Genomic DNA, 20068 nt, shown 5'->3' with positions numbered 1-20068 from the left:
GGGCGGCGCGGGCGGGCGGGCGGGATTATTATGGGCTGTGGGCGCCGCCGCTGAGGAGCAGCAAGATGGAGCTGTCTGCAGTGGGGGAGCGCGTCTTCGCCGCCGAGTCCATCATCAAGCGGCGCATCCGAAAGGTGAGGGGGGGCCGCCCGCGGCGGGGACGGTGGAGCGGCCGCGGGGTTCCCCCGCTCCCCGCCGCCAGGCCCCAGCCGCTCCGCTCGCCGGCCCGCCGGGCCCCTGCCTCATACATACACCCCCCCCCCCCCACCCGTCTTCCCCCTTCCCTTCTCCCCCGTGTGTTGCAGGGTCGCATCGAGTACCTGGTGAAATGGAAAGGCTGGGCCATCAAGTGAGTGCATCCCGCCGGGGGGCCGCCGCCCGCCCCCGCCCGCGCCGCCCTGCGGGGGCCGCCCCCGGGGCTGCGGGGGTGGGGGGCATGGGACGGCTTTGCGGGGGGTGTGTGTGAGGGGGTTTGGGCGCTAACCCCTCGGCTTGTCGTGTGTCCATCTCCCCCCCGCTGCCCGCGCCCCGGCAGGTACAGCACCTGGGAACCCGAGGAGAACATACTGGACTCCCGCCTCATCGCTGCCTTCGAGCAGAAGTGAGTGTTCACCCCCGCCCGGGCTGGGGGGGCTGCTGCAGGTTTGGCTTCGGGTGGGCGAGCGGGAAAGGGCATCCGGGCTCCCTGCTCTTTTTTCTTCTTTTTTTTTTTTTTTAATCAAACTTTTATGCTTCTGTTTCCCTTTGGGAAAAGTTTTAACTTCTTGACAAATTTGACTCCCTAAAGGGAACGAGAACGTGAGCTGTATGGGCCCAAGAAGAGAGGACCTAAGCCCAAAACTTTTCTCCTGAAGGTAACTCTTATTTAAATAACTTAGGCCTAGACAAATGTCTCTCAAACCTTGCTGGTTTGTGCCCTTGGAAGGACTGGACTTTCAAGTCACTTGTGCCTGCTGCCTGGGTCTGGGAACGCGGAGGCAACCCACGGGAAGGCGGGTGGGGGGCAGGAACGCAAAAGCGTGTGAGGGGAGAGCATGTGTGCGTGCGACGGGTGCCCCAGCAGGACAGTTGGTACACGCGGATGTGCACGGTGAGGCTGCAATCTCTTTTCCAGTATCCTTTCTCTCTTTACTGCCTTCTGCTGCCGCAGTGGAGAGCTATCCTGCCCCGCTCCCTCTTCCTTCAGTAGCCTATTCCATCCAGTCCGTGCCCTGCAACTTAGCAGCATGCTGAGCAATCGGGCAGCTGTGGCGGGAATCCTGCTGCCACTTGCACTCCTCCAACTGTGTTTCGGGATGTAGGTGCTCCACAAGAGTTTCATAAAGGGTTCATGTTTTGGTCTGTAAACTGCAGGCTTGTTTTGCGCTTTTTTTTTTTTTTGGGGGGGGGGGGGGGGATGGGGTGGGAGGGACGAGTGTTCCACCTCTGTATAGGATAGCGGCTGAAGTTTCCAGTTCCCTTGTGACAGACCCAGCACCTCTGCAAGAAAGTATTGTAGTATCTCTGCTTGCTTGCAGTGGTGACTGAGGAAGATAATCCCTAGTGCAGGCCCCCCCCATTTTTTTTGCTTTCTGGATTTTTAAATTAAGAAATCTGGTGTCTTTACATTGCTACCATCAATTTATGTCGCATATGTGATCACTGTGGGAGCTCTGTGGATTTATTAGTCTATAGACAAAACTCCTTGCCTTGTTCCCCTCTTACTCCCCTTTCTCTCCAACTATCTCAATCTCAGACTTCAAATGATTGTAGAAACACAACACACCTTTGTACAGTTAAGACAGATGAGTGAGTTCACAGCTTCCCTGGTTCTGATGCGATATAAAGCCCTATAACAGCCAGGGTGGACCCTGTGGTAAGGCATCACTATCACTAAGTCATCCTATGGCTTTGGGCAAGTCATTTAGCCTTTGTGCGTGTTTTCCCATCTGTGAAACAGGTTAATACTTCCCTTTGCCTGACAGCGGTAGGAGCTTTACTCAAGTCAGTGCAGCACTTTAACCGTATGAGCACCAGAAAGAGCAGTGAGGGGTAGGGTGTCACCTCTCCTCTGCTTTAAGGGGATGTAACGAAGCGCACAGAAGAAATGTGGGAGCAGGCGTTTTCTGATGCTCTGAGTAAAACCCAGGGGACTGCGGTAATCCTCGGAAAGTCCTGTTGATGGAACTGTCCTCCTCCCCCCTCGTTGCCTGTTTTTTCTGCTAACAGTTTTCTGTATCTGCAGACCGAGAACTACAAACATAACTGATATGTACCACTTCTTACTTTTTATTCATGGAAACTAGACTAGTTGGTTTTTCTCTTTCTGGCAGTCATGCATTAAATGAAACCCTTGTGTTTAGGTTTCCAACAATGCAGAGGAACACTTAAAGGGAAACCACCAGCTTAAAATAGTTCTCTGCTTGAATTAAAAAATACTGGTATTTGTAACACCTGACATTGTTCAGAGTGGTGGCGAAGTGTTTATGCTGTGCTTTTAACATTGCTGTGTGTAACCAGTTTCTTTTCTTTTTGATTCTGAACATGATACGGTGAAATCCACTGCCAACTTTTCACTCATTTGAAAAAACAAAATCAACCTCCAAACTCAAAACCCACTCACTCCTCCTCTTCTCCCCTTGCCCTTTAAAAACCCCCTAAACTTGGAACCTGAATTATTCAGCAGCATCTTTTGAATCATGTCCCTGACACGTTTCTGTGGCACATCTTCCTTCTGCCAGCTTCTCAAACGCTACTGAAAAACCGTAGGCTTGTGGAGTTGGCTTGGTACTTTGTAGAAGATGGATCGCGATAGGGAGCGAGATGAGCTCTCCTGAAGGCTGGTGCCACGTTGTAGGAGAGGCTGGCAGGGCAGAGCGCTGGCACTGCTGCTTGGTTTGTGGCTCTGTTAGTGCTCTGACTTGCTGCTTTCTGTGACTTGGGACCCTACGCTGAAAATAACACCGCAAGCCAGGCAGCAAGAAGTGACCCTATCTCAGCTCACCCTATCTGAACTTGTTTGAGCTTTGTTCAGGCAAACCAGTAGCAATGCAACTGTGGCTAGAAATGCAGCTGAGACCAGCATTATAGTCTGTGTCATATGCATATCTCTGTCAAATCTTCTGATCTGCTGAAGATGTGGGTTTGACCTCGGCCAGCCCTGCAGCGCTGGCCCTGCTGTGGGAGGAGTGGGATTCAGTTCTACCTCATGCATTGCCAGTGATGTTTTAGGTTCTTTCAGCTGCAGAATCTCTTGACAGTGAAAATTTTGGAAGCAGAGAAAGAAATTTGATTCTTGCGTCCCAGAGGGAGTCTTTGGAGTTGGCAGTTAGAACGATATTATTTTTGATTTGTTAACAGATTAGGCCTGGATGCAATAATGTTCAAACAGGAGTCTGGCCTAGGACTACTTTGGTTGACTAGTCTGTCTTTGACTCAGTGGCTTGCTAGGATTTTTCATGTGTGTCGGTGCTTAGAACTTAGGCTTCTGACTCTGCAGTAAGACATTGGAATAAGTGTCTCGATACGCTGCTCGGTCCCCTGGTTTGTGTGGGTGTTTTAGTTTGCAGTTGGGGCTAGGTTCATCCTGGGATTAGCTCTCAGAAGCTACAGATAGGCACCCAGGGGGATTTGCAGAAAGCATTCCAGCAGGTTAGTGGCCCATGCCTCTGGAAAAGCTTTGAAAAGCTGCATCTTCAGCCACCTGCTGCCTTTGTAAGCCAGGCTGCTGTTGCCGAGAGCTGTCTAACACTTGCCCTTTTGATCAGACTGCAAAGGGAAATTACAGTTCAGGCTTTGTAATACCACTATCAAGATGGCCGGTGTTGAAAATGACCCCTGCAAACTTCAACTGCAAAGTTTTGGGCAGGAAATGGGTCTTTATCCTCTGCATGCTAGGGGCAAACTTTCCCACAGCTGAGATCAAGCTTGGCGGGAGGTTGTAATTCTTGGGAGGCTGCTGGTATGCCGCAAGCTTTGTGCGGAGAGTATGGGAAACGGAGTCCTTGGTCTGAAATGGGTAGTGCTGTACGTAAGGCTCACCTTACTACTTGGGTGTCTGGCAGAAGTCATCCTTGAGGTCAGGCCCTTCAGCTACAGGTCGGAATAGAAGCTGGTGTGAGGTTAGAAAGAGACATAACACATGCTATAGTGATATTCCTCTTTTTCCCTGCTCTGTTTGCTCTTTTTATTTTGCTTTTCCCTCAGCACTCTGCTGAAAGGAATGCAAAACTCGCCAACTAATCTAATAAAGTCTAGCAAGTGCTGTTAAGAGACAGAGCTCGATCTGCAAGCTCAGTGGGTGGCTAGCAAAGACCCCTACTTGGGGTGGCTGTAAATACTAAGGTGAAAAGACTGGAGATGGCTAATGGGGAGGAAGAAGTAATGGAGAGCAGAGTAAGGAAGAGCCTTAGTTGTGGGGGGGCACGGGAAGAAGGGGCTGAGCAGCATGGTGTTCTGTCGCTTCGCCCTTCCTTGAACTCTAAAGTTGGAGTTGGGTTTCTTTTGATCTCCTCCCTGTTCGTAAATTATCCCCAAGCGGTTTGAAAACAGACCGTTCCCCTTTGTAGCATTTTGTTCCCCATCCAATAGGGAAACTTTAGTTTATGGCAGTGTTGCTTGGGAGAACTGTGCTATGAACTGGCTTGCTGTTGCCTTGTCACTTGGAAGACTGCAGAAGAAAGAGGGCGATAAAAAGGCAGAATGGCAGCCAAAAAGGGGAAAGAAGAGCTCTTGCGAATGCTGTTTGGAGCAAGGACTGTGGGAATGCAGGTGGAGAATAAAAGACAAAGCAGAACCAGTAATTTATGAGAGAGTAGTGCTACTATGGTGCAGCAGCGCTACTGGAAATGACTTGATTTTGAAATAATTAACTAGAAATCCGTTGCCTTACAAGGCCTTTTTTTTAGTGGTGTGGTTTTTTTTTTCTTCCAAATTGCAGAGGTTTTGATACAAATCAGGTAAGAGAGGCTTTTCTAAGCACGTGTCCGTGTACGTGCTTGTGTGCCTCAGTGCGTTAAGGGAATGAATGAACAAATATGCTTGCTGGGCCTCAAGGGACATTTATTCAGAAATAGTAGGGAACAGGGGAGATATATTAGTTCCCAGGGGCAATGAGGGAAAGCTGTACAAGCTAAATAAAGGTGATATGTATCCCAAAAGGGAAGGGGGGGAAGGGAAGCAATCCCGGCAATTGCCTTGCTCTCGTGACAGAGCACTGCAGCAAGACTCCAGAAGCTGCATCCTGATGTAGGCTGAGCTGTAAGCAGAGAGGGAATTACTTGTATACATGCTGAATACCTCTTCAGCAGTGAGCAAATCCTGCAGGTGAAAATGGCAAAACCCAGAGAGGTGGTTTCCATTTAGAAAACTTCTGAGTTAAGTAGCAAACTGTGGTGACACAGCTGAAAGGATTAAACAGGTTTGTTTTTCAAAGAGCTCATGCTCATACGGTTGGTGAGCATGAGATCAGGTAATGGATCTGTAGCAGGGAGAAGTGTGTTTCCAGCAGACAAAACTGAATGCTGAGTCTTCTCCAAACCAGACGTAGCAAGTTACTTAATGTAAATTTGGAAGCAGGAGAAGGAGAGCCCAGAAAATGTACTGTCCTCTGCAGGAGGACAGAGTTTGAGTTTGTATAGTTGATGCCTGATTACACCCGATCCTGTGGTAGGAATACTGAGCTTTGCAAGTGAGAGGGCTCTGGGGGCTGGTCTTAGATAAAGCATCTGATACGATTTTTCTTGAAACCCTGCCTGGAAAAACAAGCTCAAGGTAAGCTGAATATTTGCATGTTGCTCTTTGGAACTCATGTTGAAGCTGGTCACTGGGGACAGCAGTGTAGCAACTGGGTGGGGACTCTTGGGTTGCAGCTTACCCTCTCTTAATCTGGGGAAAGAGGCGGATGGTGTATATGTAGTCTACCTGGAGACTACTGAAACTAGAGTTTAATAAATGCAGAGAGCTGAAACATGAGTTAGAAATGGCTTCAGCCTTGAGGAGGTGCCCCAGAAATGAGTGGAAAAAGACAGATAGCAAGTGAAGGAGGCCTAGTGGTTCTGGCACACTGGAGAAGTCCTAGCCATGGACCAGGGCTCTATGCTAGCTGCTGTGTAAGCACAGAACCAAGACAGGTGTCTCTCAAAACAGGGCAGGAGCTGATTAACGTGCACAGGCCAAGAAAGGAAAATTGGCAGGCTTTGGAAATGGCCGGGCAGTGACCATCCCAGCATTATTGCTTTTCATTTAATGTGGTTGATGGGAGGCTTTGAGGAATTTTGGCATGTATGAGGCAGCTGTGGCTCAGGGCAGATGTGGGGGGGAGGCCTGCTTCTGTTTCACTTGGGTGATGGAAAGCAGCACTGGGGGCAGGCAGCAATTAGGCTCCACTCTGAGCAGAGGGGGCAGAACCCCTTGCTCCAAGGGGTGATTACAGGGTAGTGAATTAATCCAGAAGACATGCAGCGTTGGCAGCGGGGGAGGCCCTGAAGGATGGCTGCGTCTATCTGCTGAAGCTGTGGATCAAGGATTTTTACCCATGCATCTGCCTGTACCCTCTGCCTGGCTTCCCAGTCCTATATTTTGGAATGGGACATTGTGTTGCACTTGCTCTCTGCTGAGAGTGGTAAATTGGCAAGAAGCCCAAAGCACAAGAGCAGCAATGCTGGAAGGGCTGGCTGTGGTGGGGAAGGGTGAGGGGGGAAAGGAAGAATAAAACTGTTAATCCAGGCTGTGCTGGTATGTAATGTCAGAAAGCAAACTGTAGCTTGTCCTGGTGTCTGCCAGCTGCTTCAGAGGGACCTGTGAAGATGGGGGGCAAGCACAGCCCTAGATGTGCATCTGTCTGTGCCTGTGACCTCCTGATGGGATCTGCGGGGTCTCTAAGTTGTACATCACTGGGATGGGAGGGGGAGAGTTGTACACAGTGTGGGGTTCATCTGGTGCTGCTGCTGTGCTCCAGCTTGTAGGGTGCCTGGGATGGGAACTGTGTCTAACTATTAATTTTCTGAACAGTTTGGGGCATGGAGTAGTGCATGAGGCTGAGCAAAGAGAAACTAGCTGGACACGGATGCTTCCTGCTACGGCAGGGCATGTCGAGGTTTGGGCTGCAGATGCTTCCCTCTAGCTAGGTGAAACAGCCCTGTACAGCCCAGGGTTAACGTGGAGAGTGTCTGTGCCTGCCTTGATAGTCATGTTACTCATCCCTCTTTCTTTGTCAGTCAGCTAATTGAGAGTCTAGCGTCCCTGGTGCAGGTGAGCCTTCAGTCTGCATTTTTCACATACAGCTGAGAAGGAGGCCTCATCTTTGCAGTCATTTTAAAGCCAGGATACAAGTAGTACTGCAGGGCATGATCCAGCATTAGCCAGGGAGGAACAAAATGTCTTCACATCTGTTTTCTGCTCGTTCAGGATCTTCTGCAGTTCCCATGGGGATCTCGGTGGGAGAAGAGGGTCACTGGGTGACGACAAAGTTCTGGGGATATAGGGTCAGGGCTTTGAGTTTACTGTGCAAGAGCTGGCCCAGGCCCCTTGCTTAGATCTGTTAGATCCCTGCCTTTACAGGCACATTTTTTTCCCCAGGCGTTTCTCTGGTAGGAGGCACAGCCTGCAGGGTGACAAAGGAGATGGTGTTGGGAGTGCTTAAGCTCTTAGCTGGCAAGAAGCCATCTGGATCTTGGCGTGTGCTAGGGGGCAACGGGATGGAAAAGTTGGGGAGGAAAAGCAGCTGTCTTCTAGCACTGCAGTTCTTGTTGTGCCCACGAGATGGGGGAAGCGGCTCACTAGATGGGCAATCGGGGGGGGGGGCTTGCCTGTCCCCTCCAGGCCTGGCTGACTTCTGCCTCGGACTGCTGCTGAGAAGGAATAAGGAAGGGGGTTTCTTTGGGCAAGAAGCAGGGCGCAGGTGCGAGGCTGACCCCTACAAGCAACTGTGCTCTGACAAGGGGTGAGGTAAGAATATGCTCTGGGTTTCTGTGCCCACAGGGTCTTCAGGTCATACTGCCTCAGCTTACCAACAAAACTGTTAGTCCTGCTGTCAGAAAATGTTCCTGTCTCTGGTGCATGAACCGGTACAGGTTTTGGCATTCTCTCCAAGCACCAGAAGATCTTATAAGTCTTGTTCCCCTACCCTGGCTCTCAGGGGGGACTGGCACCGAGCAGTTGAATCAGTGCTGTTCATGCTTTGTGTTGTTAGTAGGTTTCAAACAAGCGTGGTGTTCAAAAGGACAAGGCAGTCTTTTTGGAGATGCAGTTAAACTTGACTTGAGTTCCAACTGGCCTGGTCTCTGGCTTTAAACACTGGACCTTGTTCCCACAGCAGAGTAAGGATAAAAAACTTGCTTGTGGTCTCTGGTTAAAATTAAGCTTCAGATCTCTGCATTTGTTGTGTTTAGTTAAGACAGCTCTGTCAGGCCATCCTCACGTGCCTCTACCTGTGTTCCTCAAGACCCCCTTCTACTGCGCTTCCCAGAGCAGATGAGTCTGGTTGTGGGAGGGGAAGAGCAAACTGGATGCATTACTCTTCCTCTCCCCATTCTCATGCTCATTTTGTAGAGGACTGATACAGTCCCCTGTCTTGTGACTAGTACATAATTTTGAATGCTAACTCAACGCTAACAGCCCCAGTGCCTCGGAGGACATTTGGTTGGTTGGCTGACAGTGGAGGGTTGTGCATGTTGCCTGATGATGACTTGAGGGGGGGAGGCCTTGGAAGCCTTTAACTGTAACCCTGAAATGTGGCCCGAGGGTGGCAGTTTCCTCCTGGGGGGAAAGCATGTGTCAACAGTGGCACTGCCTAGGGGGTAATTGACTGCCCAAAAAGGGTGTAGAAGCACCCCATGCTTGTATGGGGGCTGGGCAGTGGCTCTTAATAGTCCATAAGTGTGTATGTGTGCTTGTCATTAATGTGATAGCATTCTTGTCCTGAGGTGAGTGATGCACGATTTGAGATTTGGCTGCACCTAGGCTTCTTCTCTGACCCTGTTTTTCTTCTCTCTCCCCACCACCGCAGGCTCGGGCCCAAGCGGAGGCCCTCCACATTGGGGATGTACACTTTTCTGTCAAGCCTGGTTCCAGCACCTCCTCTCCCAAGCTCCACTCCAGCGCTGCGGTGCACCGGCTCAAGAAAGACATCCGGCGATGCCACCGCATGTCCCGGCGCCCCCTGCCCCGTCCAGACCCCCAGAACGGCGGGAGTGTGGGTGGCGGGGCAGGCATCCGTCCTCCCGTCTCGCCCTTCTCGGAGACCGTCCGCATCATCAACCGTAAGGTGAAACCCCGCGAGCCCAAACGCAGCCGCATCATTCTCAACCTCAAAGTCATTGACAAAGGTGGGAAGCCAGCCAACGGGGCCGGGGGCCTGGCTCGGCCCAAGATCCCGTCCCGAAATCGTGTCATTGGCAAGAGCAAAAAGTTCAGCGAGAGTGTTCTCCGCACCCAGATCCGTCACATGAAGTTTGGCGCCTTTTCACTCTACAATAAGCCGTCTGCTGCACCTGCCCCCTCTCTGGAGGGCAAAGGGGAGGCTGAAGGCTCCCAGGCAGCCCCCTGTGGGCTCATTATGGGCTCTACCCCCTATGATGCCCCCAGCTCCAGCTCCTCCGGCTGCCCATCGCCTGCTCCCCACTCCTCCTCTGACCCCGATGATTCCCCTCCAAAGCTGCTTCCTGAGACCCTCAGCCCAGCCGTCCCTGACTGGCGCGAGTCAGAAGTCCTCGACCTCTCGATCCCACCCGAGTCAGCCGCCACCAGCAAGCGTTCTCCCCCAGGAGGGTGCAGCAGCGGGCAGACACCTTCCTTGTCCCTTTCCTCTTCTGACCCAGAGCAAGAGGCTGGCGACTGGCGTCCCGAGATGTCCCCTTGCTCTAACGTGGTGGTCACGGATGTCACCAGCAACCTTCTCACTGTCACCATCAAGGAGTTCTGCAATGCGGAGGATTTTGAGAAGGTGGCGGCGGGCGGTGGTGGCGGCGGAGGCAGCAAGTGAGCAGCCAGGTCCCCCTGCTCCAGGGGCATGGGGGGAGCTCTACCTGCGAGAAGTCATGGTGCGAATGGCTGTCCTTAGTTCTCTCCTTCTCCCCTTGGCTGTCCCTCTGCCCTCACTGCCACCCTTCCTCCTCCTTTCCCCCACCCACTCCCTCTTGCCTGGAGGCTGGAGCGTGTCAGTGGGGCAGAGCGGGGGCACCCACCATTCTTGGGTGTCACTGCTGCTGGGAGGAGGCAGGGAGGGTCGTGGTGGGGCTCGGGAGTGGTTGTTTGTCCTTGAATGTGTTGTCGTCCAACGGGCGGTGGAGCCTTTGGGGATGAGGGATGGGTGAGCATGTGTCTGTGTGCCTGTGGGGGTGGTGGGGAAGGTGCTCTTCTTCCTCCTTCCCCTTCCATCTTTGACAAAAACTGAAGAGGATCTCCAGACCCTCGAGGGGAGGATGTTAGAGGATTGAAGCCCTCGCCCATGCCCCCCAAGCCTTCTCCCACAATGTGCATGCAGTCTCTTCCATTCCTGTGTTTTCCACTTGCCATGACTCCGATCCTGCCGTCCTTCCCCTTCTTGGCCTGTGGCCTGGATCTGCTGTCTTCCATGCTGTTCTCATGGCAGTGGCTGATCCAGATGCCCCCAGACCAAAGGGGAGAGGGGCAGGTGAAGTGTCATGCTTGGAAGGTGCTTGAGGCAAAGCTGGGGTGGTAGGGGGGTGCCCCATGCAGCATATGCCCCATATTGGCTTCCTGTTTCCTTTGACTATTGGTGCTACCTTGGCAGTTGTATGGGTACTTTCAGATGGCCTGGTCCCTTTTCTGCTGCATCTTCCAACTTGCTCAGCTTTGCAGGGGGAAGGGAAGAAAAGGGGTTTCTGCTTCTGGCCCAGATCTTCCTCCTGGTGTTCATCACTTGCACTTGCCTGGGGGAAGAGGGCATGAAATGCCCTTCCCCGGCCTTTCTGTGGTGGAAGTGGAGTGGGCCGTGCATCCATCCTTCGGGTCAGGGAAGATACGCTGACAGCGTGATGCTGCCCGAGCTGGGTGAGGCTGGTCTCCCGCCTTACGTGTAGGCTTCCTCCAACCCTTTTTGCTTCCCCTGCTCCCTCGGAAGGATGGATGGATACTAAGGTGGGTCATTTGTTCTTCCTGCTTCCTTTCATCTCCCCTGCTCTCCCTTCCTTGTGGTGGATGGCCTGGACGAGGGTTCCCCTCTGTCATTTCAGCATCTGAAACAGCCCTTACAACTGTCAACCAAAGGTGCTAATAAGAAATAACTGTCTCTTTCGCATTGTATGCATGTGCACTGGATCTCTTCCCCAAGAGCTCCCGTGTGCTGATCTAGAAATTCCTTCTCTTTGCCCCTTGCAAGTAGGAGCGAGCAAGACCACAGCTTGCCGTTCTTTAACCACAGCTCCCTCTTTCCCTGACCACCCTTATTTACATCCAAAATAAGCTCTCTCTTTCTCCCGCCATTTCTGGCTTTCTCCATTTCTGTATGGGTCCTAAGCTTCTCGGTGAGATGCCATTCTTTTGCTCTTCCTTCTGCCCCTACTGGCATAGGGCTCAGCCTGTAGAGGCAAGGAAAAGTGGTGCTGATTAATCAGTGGGAGAGCCTCACACTCTCAGCCCTGTCCCCTCTATTTGGGATGGGGCAGAGGGGTATCACTTCTACATAACATGCTGCAAGAGGTGAAAAGGGTGGAAAAAATACCCCGTGCCAGGGCTCACCTACTTAGAAACCTGACCTGGGCGGGTGAACACAAGTGGAATTGGCCCCTCTGGTGCTTCCACACAAGGATACTCTGGAGCCGCCGGCTCCAAGGATTGTTCTCGTGTGGAGTAGTGATTTTGTGGTTGCAGTGGTCTGAGGGTAGAAGGAAGGCAGTTTCTGGGAGAGAGGCAATATTTGTTTGCCCAAGCAGTGTCGTTGGGGCGGTAGAGGGTTAGACCAGCTTCTGACCTTAATTAGGGCTTCTGTGCCCAAAGCTTGTCTTCTCCCTGCCTCCAGCGCTTGGGTTGGTGTAATAAAATCTTTGCTGCCCTCCCCATAAGCCTTGCCTCACAGCAGGTTGAATTCAGAGCCATGGGGCACTGTGAATTCACACCTGTTGTGGCTTGGTATATGCGCAGACAGTCCGAGGGGGATTCCAGGTGCTGATAGCACCACCCTTTGCACACCTCTTTTTCTTTCCTTGGTTGAAGATCTTAGTGGACTCTGGGGATGCCGTTGCATTCACAGGTGAAGCTAGGGGCAGGGAGAAAGAGACTTCCCCAATCCATTCACCAAGCTAAGGCTTCCTATAACTTGTTGGACTTGTGTGCGTGTCTGTATTAATACCTGCCTGTATTTTCGTGTCTTTTTTTCTTGCATCTTTCCTGTGCCTGGCACACCCGGGGATCCCTTACTTTAGCATAGCCTATCCATTTGACTGCAGCTTCAAAGATGAGCAGTTTGTAGGCATAGGGAAAAGCTCGCTCTTAGGGATATAGCGAGGAGATTCTTCTCTGGTTTTTTCCCCCCTTCTCAACAAGGATTATTCTGTGGCTGTGAGATAAGAGGAGCTTATTTGTGGGGTGGATGCAAACCGGCCAGTCACTTTAGGTTGTTAAGTTACTGTTTGGTGTGTATGTGGTGATGTGTTTTGTTTCGTGGTATTGAGGTTCTGAAAAAAAAATTGAAGCGTTTAAGTGGGAGATAAAAGGGAAATTTAATAGGAAACTCTTGATGTGTTTTGGCCAAGATGTGTTCACTTGGCAGAATTCTTTTCCCCAGTGTCTCTTGTATGGTGTTCTGTGGGGGCAGGGGACAGGAATTGTTTAATCAAAGGGTTTTTGCCTTTCTCCAGAGTGACAAGCAAGGGGACTGTCTGAAGAGCAAAATAGTGGGTCGTTGTAGGGATACTCCATGAGGACCTTCTTCCTGTGGTGAGGAGATGAGGGGACTTGTTGTGGCAGAGGAACTCGTGCAGTAGATCCTCTTTGTGGAGGAAGAAAGGAATAGGATCCGGCTTGCAGACACAGCTCAACTGCTTGTGTGACAAATCTCTCCCTGGATGGGTCACCAGGTGGGAACCAAACCCTGAACCTCTAGATCCGAAATGAGGATCCTGTGCTGTTTTGAGTTAGAGGTCTGCTAACTCGAACGCAGCCTCAAGTTCCCTCAGGTGGATGAGCCACTTGAGGCTGACTAACCTACCTTCGTATTCACGTGGGTTACACTCTTCCTTCTGAATTTTTGCCCTTACTCCTTAATGGAGATGGGAGGAAAGATTTATCCATGCCCTTTAAAAAGGGTGTGGGATTGAGGGAGGAGTTTATTTGAAAGTATCCCCTTCCCTTCCCCATAACCCCTAGGGAAAAAAAAAAACCAAACAGGGAAATATTCTCTGTGTCTGTGCCATGTTTGTTCTCTTGTCGTCGTGTTTTTAGAGGAGATTTTATGATGGAGTGGAAAAAGTGAAATGATTAGTTTTGCATAAAAAAAGAAAAGTTTAAAAAAAATTTCTACAGGGAGAGAGCGAGAGAGAGAGTTTAAAAATTAATAATAAATGCAGTGATTGCACAAACTGTAGTGGTATTAGATGGTCCTTAGAGAAAAGAGTATTTTGTAGTATTGAAGCATGTGTGTCTGGGATGGTGTTTGACTTGCTTGAACTGGAGGGAAAGGCATTCTGGGACTAAGCAGCGATCTCTGAGCTGAAAAGGCAAGTTGCATGTTGGAGGAACCCTGTCTACAAACCCTTCCCGTCCTTGCCTCCCAAGCGTTGGAGTGAGTTCCCTTCCCTCCCATACCTCTCCTGTGAGCTAAGGTGGAGTCTCCCAAGTGGTTTTCTGGCCGAGCGGCCCTCAGAAATGGCTGGTTGCGTTCTGCCAGAACGTGGATCAGGCCACCAACATGGAAACAGTTGACTGACTTTGCATGCACAGCAAGCTGCTAAGATTTGGGGTTGGCATGTACCTTTCCTGCCGAGTCTCTGCTGTCTCTTCTCTTTTCCCTCCCCCGTATCCAAGCAGGATTAAACATGGTGGGCTTATCTCCCAGGAAGCAGATAGGCCTCCCCTCCTTAGGGTCTCTTAGCTTCTTCCAGCGTCAGGTGGGGAATGGCATTTTTCTGTATAGGATTCACCACATCAGGACAGAGAACCAAGTGCCATCTGTATGTAGTCTGGTGTCCCATCTCTGACAGTAGTCGAATCTTCAGAGGCAGAGAGAGAGCTGCCTTGTGTGCTCCAAGGTGTTGCCAAGTGAGGCATACCCTCTTTTTAAGGCCAGCAAATGCTGGAGGTTTTTAGGGTGGGGAGGGGAGCACCCTCACGTGGCTGTGTTCAGGTAGGGCTGCTGCCTTCTGCTCCAGCTTCCAGCGGGGTGGCGGGGAAGAGTTGTCCGAATGTTTCTTCCAAGCAAGGAGGCAGCTCTTGCATGCTGGCTTCCCCATCAAAGATGTCTCTCCTGGGCATTCATCTGGTGCATAGGAGTGACTTCAGGGAAGAGGGAAGCCACCAGATGTTGGTGTCTGAGCAGGAGGTGGCGGGCAGGCGATGCTAGGACAGCTTTTCTTATATGGACTTCTCTGGTGCCCTTGGCTTTGCAGTGGCAGGTGACAGATGTCTCTGCCTCCCATAGCCTGGGCTGCTCTTGGGAACTTCTCCTCCCTCTGCCCATCAAGCTCTGTCAGTGCTTCCCACAGCCTTCAGCTTGGAGTGGTGGCCTCCTGTCTCATGCTCTCTTTTCTTCTCGCTGAGCAGGGCGGGACTGGGGAGGCGTGAAGCTAATGAGATGCAAGCTCCTTTTGGGATGGAAGACAGAGAAACAGAGTGTGGCGAGCAGGCCCAGCTGTGGTGAGCCACTGCTTAATTTCTGCTTTCAAAACAGAAAGGGAGCATTTCTCTGCATCTCCCCTTACCCAAGTTCCTAGGGAGATTTTATGAAACAAAACAAAACAAAAAAAAACCCCAACCACAGTCCTGCTTTTTACCAGGTAGGAGCTGTCTCTGAGCTGAGTCTTCCTAGGGATTTCACTCCCTTTCCCAGCCCCTCTTTGTAGAGGAGGCTTTGGCAGCTCCCAGTGTTTGGAGATGATCACCTTCCTGGGGAACCTCCTGGCAGAAAGAGGTTGCCATGCTGAAGGATGGTGTCCCAAGTCCCCCACGCTTCTGCCCACCCCAGGTCACGGCAATAGCGGGGCTGCTTGGGAGCAGATTCCCTCTTCCCAGGGAGGTGTAACAAACCTGGAGTGCGTGTCTGGCTAAGTGCTTATTTCCCCCCCACACCTCCTTCCCCACCTCCTGACAAGACCTTTTCCTCCTTGCCTGGCGCATCCTTTTACTCCAATGTCGCTTGCTTTTGCTGCATTTTTCAATTGCCCAATAATCGTGCAAGAGCTGGGATCTTATTTACTTTTTATATATAAATATATAAATATAAAAGAAAACCTCTCCCCTCCCCTTGTTACCCCCCGTCTCACCCACCACCCCGCACATAGCCTTCCTGGTCTCTGCTCTGAAGGTGGTGTGCTGTAGAGGGTTGATTTGGGGCTGGGAATTTGGTGCCTCCTGGGTTGTGTTCCTTGGTTTGCCGTGGCCTTTCTGCCAGCTGTGTTGCTGCCCTGTGCCTCCGTCTCACTCGTGCGAAGGGGGTGGTGGGTGGAGGGGACCATCCTGCTGAGGGTGCTGGCAGCCTGGTTCCCACAGCGTTTGCCCAGAACTGGAGGAGTGCCGAATATTGCTTCAGAAATCCCCCTCTCCCTGTCCGTGCTTCCTTCCCTAGGTAACTCCAGCAAGTGTCTTCATTTCATCCATGCTTTGGGGTTGAGCAAATAAGTGGCTTTTGGTTTAAATTCTATTTTTCAGGACCCTCCCCAGAGCACAACATGTATGGTTTTGTTTTTGGGCGTGTAGATGGGAGGAGATGCTGGAGTCTATCTCCGTCCTCACCTTTGCCCTTCCGTCCTCTACTTTTCTCCCCTTTCTGTGTTGCCCTGTGTCAGACTGAGGTGGCTAGTGGGGTTTGCGCCCTTGCTTGAGCAGGGTCCGCAGCCTTGGCACCAGCAGCTTCACCTGTGTGGTGAGTCTGAGGTGCCCTGTGTCCCACCTGCCTCGCCTATAAGGATGTTGCAGAGCCCTAAGTTCTTTCTCCATTCCTTTAAATTTCTCCTTCCAGGAATGAAGGGAGGTGTAGTCAGTTTGTCCTTCCCGTGGTGGTTGGGCTGCCTCTGGCAGCTCTTCTGTCCCTTCTGGCTTCTCTGTTGGGGAAATAAAATGTCTCCAGGACTGTCCAAAAGCGCGGTCCTCAGGGTGAGAGTCCCTCCACCTTAGGTGGGTGCTGTGCTTTGAGCCCTCTCCCTCCAGGCGCCCATCCAAGAGTGCTGGCAGAGATGGCGCTGGGGTTGGAGGAACGGGGATGCCCTCTCTGCTCCTGGGTGGAGTGGAGCAGGGAGGTGGGCAGCAAGCAGCATGCTGCAGCGTGGGGAAGAAGTAAGGTGACAGAACTATGGCTAGATGCAGTCAGTGTGATGCCAGCTTCAGCAGCGGCTCAGAAAATATATCTGGTGGGAAGGAAGGGGCATTGTCGGGACAAACAGCTGAAGTGTTAATTCCTGTTGCAGGGCCCCGGTTCTTGACCTTGTTCCTTGTTCAGCCGAGCACTTAGAGCTTGAACTGAACCGCAGGAGCGTGGCTGGGTCAAAGCATCTTGTGGGGCTTTGGGGCGTTGTAGGACTAGCAGGGCCCTTACGTGCTGCTGAGCATCCCTCAGCTGCCCCCCGCTCTCCGGGCGTGCCGAGGGTTTCCTTCTGTGCAGAGCAGCAGGTAGGTGCTCTTTAGCTCTCCTGGAGGGAGCCTGCTGCTTCCAGCCCCCTGGCTGCAAAGGGAGACATAGTCTTAGGTCAAGTTCTCAAACAGAACAACAAAAAAGATTCATTGTGATGACTTTTTAGGAAAAAAAAAAAAAACAAAAAACAAAAAAAGCTGTTGTGCCTGTGCCTCCCCCAAGCTAATCAACGTGGTATGCTGTCTTGTCCTCCCCTTCTTCTCTGCCCTGCCATTAAGCCTTGTACGCTCCTTAAGAATAGAGGTGTCTCTCTCTATTTTGGGATATCTCTTTCTTGTTTTGTTTTCTTTTTGGATAGAAGGCTGTCCGGTGGTGGTGGAGGGCAGCGGCCTGCCTAATCTGTTCCTTCCTTTCACCTTCCCCAGTGCCAAGCTTAAGCTCAAATCCTGCAGATCCCTGCAAATACTGAACTTGGAGCAGGCAAGTTGCCCCCGTGAGCTCTGTGGTACTTGGGTGCTTCAGATTCTGCCTGTGCTTAAGTTTTGGCAGCATCAGAGCCGTATCCTTTCTCTTAGAGAAGGCCAGACCTAACTCCTAGAGTGCTGATGGTTCTGGTGCAACCCATCTGTCTCTTCATTTCCCCTCACTTGGCATACAGAGTGAAGGTGGTAATTTTTTTTTTTAATTTAAAATAAATATGTATCTTGTAATTTTTTTATTTTGAAAAAAATGCATTTAAGGATTGTGCACGGATGAATTGTATATCTATATATTTTTTGTCTTGCAATTTTCATTTTAAATATAGTGTTTGTTCAGTTTTTTGTTTTGTTTTTTTTGTTTTTTAATCCAGTTCCCAGCTGGCTAAACTCTGTCTAGAGCGGATGGGTGGGAGGCATAGCCACTGGAGGGGCGATTGAATCTCCCCTTCCCCTGGCGCTTCCCACAAGAGAATGGTTTGCTCCAGGTTTGGGGGTGGGGGTTGTGCTAATTACTCTTGTATTCTTGTACATTTTGTTCTTTCTGCTGCTCTTGAGTATTGTATCAATGCCAGAAATGGGGAGTTAAAAACTTAAAAAAAAAAATTAACCCCAATAAATTGTTACATTCCAAAACCTGTTGTCTTCTCTTACTTTGGTGCGCTGTGACCTGCTCCGGGTGTAAGCGACCCGTGGAGCAGGTGGGCGGATACTGAAACACCTGCCCTGAGGCAGCATCAGTCAGCTCTGCAGTCAAATACAAACACCTTTTCACCTACTCTGGGTCAGTTCTGGGTCTTCAGACCCTTCTGGACACAGAGAAGCTCCAACAGACGAGTGAGACTGTTCCTGCAATGCTGAGGGAAGAGGGGGCACTTTGGGAAGGCCAAGCTGTAGCAAGGGCTACCTGAACAAGTTCCTCCAAAGTGCTTTGGAGAACCTCCCACGGGTTTCCTGTGTCCTTTTCTTTTAAAAATGAAATGAAGATTTGAGCACAACCTTGCGCTGGGTGGCTAAAAACACTTTAGGTTTTTCCCAACTCCAAAACATCTGCCTGAGTGCACTTTGTCATGTGCTAATCTAAGAAATAAGGTGAAAATACTCTTAGTGTATGTAATCAAAGCCCCAACTTCCCTGCATTAGTCTCTAAATATAAAAAGGTTACAGCAAAATTTCAGGTGGGGGAGAAAGCGCTATTGGCATGAGGTGTGAAGGGGAAAGCAGGTGTGTTTTGGGTGCAAGCTCTCCAGGAGGGCAGGAGAGAAACGTGGGCGAGCCACTACTTCAGGGTGCTGGGAAAGGGGTGTGTCTGGGCACAGCTCTGGGATGTTGCCATCGAGCTGGCTCTGAACAAAACAGCCCCCGGGGGTGCCCTTCTGCCTGGTGATCCGGGTCTTGCCCAGAGGAGGGATTGGGTGATCTGGGGTTTCCTGGGTGAGAGTTGCTGCTTCGTTAGCCAAGGCTGCAGGTGCCTCGAGATGCCTCTCCAGTGTCCAAGGCTCTGAAAGTCACGGGAGAGCCCTCTCCATCAGTGACATGTCTTGGCTGGCCGGGAGCAGGGAATGCCGCCCGCCAGAGCAGAGCACGGCCAAGGCTTCATGCTGTTCACATCGTGCCATCAGGCTCACCCTGCCTCCTCTGCGAGCCAAACCACCTGCAGGGCCAGCACTCTCCCTCGTCCCTGCGCTCTGGTTTTGCTCAGAAGCAAGCAGCCTTTTCACTGTACCCAAGTACTGCAAATGAAGCCACCTCTGACCCACGCTTGCTGGAGCTCGAGGAAGGCTGGAAAGGCAGACACCAGCCTTGATCAAACACATCCAAGGAGGTCCTGCGCGAGTGTGCAGGTATGAGCAGACCCTGTAACGGTGGTGAGGTGATGTGAGCTGCATCTGTGGGGCAACAAAACCTCGAAATGAAAGAATCCAGGATTTCCATGCAATGTGGAGTCTCCAGAACCCCATGTGAGATGGACAGAAGGCTCGTGGTCTAAGGAGAAGGTGGAGCTGGGTTGGTGGGGTGGCAGCTGCAGAGGAGCCCTTTTGCCCTATTAGGATGGCCTCGGGTGTGCCCCTGAGCTGGGTGATAGCCCTGGGGGGGGAATCCCCCACCCCAGAGACCCCAGGTTACCCTCCCCTGGGAAAAGGCTCTCCCCATTCCTCACCCCCACTACCCTGTAGGCCTGAACATAACAAACAGACCAGGGCTTCCCTTGGCTGGTGAGGGGCTGCCCTCTTCCCGCAGGGAGGGTTGGACAGGGGGCAGTGTGTCTGCTGGGCTCAGAGCAGGCTGATCTCCAGCAGCCCGTCCCGATCATCCCTCTCACGTGGGGGCCATGGTGGGGTGGCCCCTTGGCCCACCTTACCCTGCCGGCGGCTGCCCTTTGGGGGCAGCTGCCAGCCCGAGACACCATTTGGGTGTTAATTAGGTGGAAGAAAAATCCCTTAATCGCTTGCTCCCTGTCCCTCTGGGATGAAACTGTAAGCTCTTGTTAAAACCAGCTTCTGTCACCAATCCTGTTCAAAACCAAGCTCCCCAAAGCACCCCCCAAACACCTCCCCCTGTCCCGTTGCCCACAGGAGGGCAGGGTGTCAGCATCACCATGTCCTCTCAGAGCCAGCTGCCCACGGAGCATCTTTGAGTCGTTATTCACAGGACAGGGAGGCTGCTCTGGCTACTCACCAGCCTGAGTCATCACCCCCTGCAAGAATCTATTTTTGCTGCCTGTTTGTCTCTGGGAAGAAGTTGTGGTCCTGACTGAGGGAGAGGGAGAGATTGGGACCCTGGGAGCAGTGAGCCCTGCCCCGCTGTGGCGCTCAACTCGTCCACCTCCCGCAGCCTCAGCATAGGCAAGTGGGTTGGGGCTGGTGTGGAG

At 51.7% G+C, this 20068-nt stretch overlaps 1 protein-coding gene across 2 annotated transcripts; it reads left to right on the top strand.

Annotated features, from left to right (window-relative positions):
• The first annotated feature begins 3 nt into the window (after positions 1 to 3).
• CBX6 (chromobox 6) lies at positions 4 to 17832 on the top strand. Of its 2 annotated transcripts, none has more exons than XM_075077468.1 (5): positions 4 to 134; positions 306 to 349; positions 536 to 601; positions 788 to 854; positions 9041 to 17832. In XM_075077468.1, the coding sequence occupies exons 1-5, from the start codon at positions 66 to 68 to the stop codon at positions 9959 to 9961; spliced, it is 1167 nt and encodes a 388-aa protein (XP_074933569.1). In that variant the 5' UTR covers positions 4 to 65; the 3' UTR covers positions 9962 to 17832. The 2 variants fall into 2 exon arrangements, with proteins under 2 accessions (XP_074933569.1, XP_074933563.1); XM_075077462.1 differs by having other exon boundaries at positions 8987 to 17832.
• The last annotated feature ends 2236 nt before the right edge of the window (positions 17833 to 20068 follow it).

Source organism: Phalacrocorax aristotelis, chromosome 1 (genome assembly GCF_949628215.1).
Source record: "Phalacrocorax aristotelis chromosome 1, bGulAri2.1, whole genome shotgun sequence".
Lineage (NCBI taxonomy): Eukaryota > Metazoa > Chordata > Aves > Suliformes > Phalacrocoracidae > Phalacrocorax > Phalacrocorax aristotelis.
The sequence above is the reverse complement of the archived record's forward strand: the minus strand, read 5'-3'. Positions and strand labels throughout refer to the sequence as shown.

Bases quoted from the DNA above. Each gene is read 5' to 3' on its own strand.
- CBX6 (XM_075077462.1), top strand. From the start codon at position 66: ATGGAGCTGTCTGCAGTGGGGGAGCGCGTCTTCGCCGCCGAGTCCATC. The intron at 135-305 runs GTGAGGGGGGGC...CGTGTGTTGCAG, and splicing joins TCAAGCGGCGCATCCGAAAG to GGTCGCATCGAGTACCTGGT. The intron at 602-787 runs GTGAGTGTTCAC...GACTCCCTAAAG, and splicing joins ATCGCTGCCTTCGAGCAGAA to GGAACGAGAACGTGAGCTGT.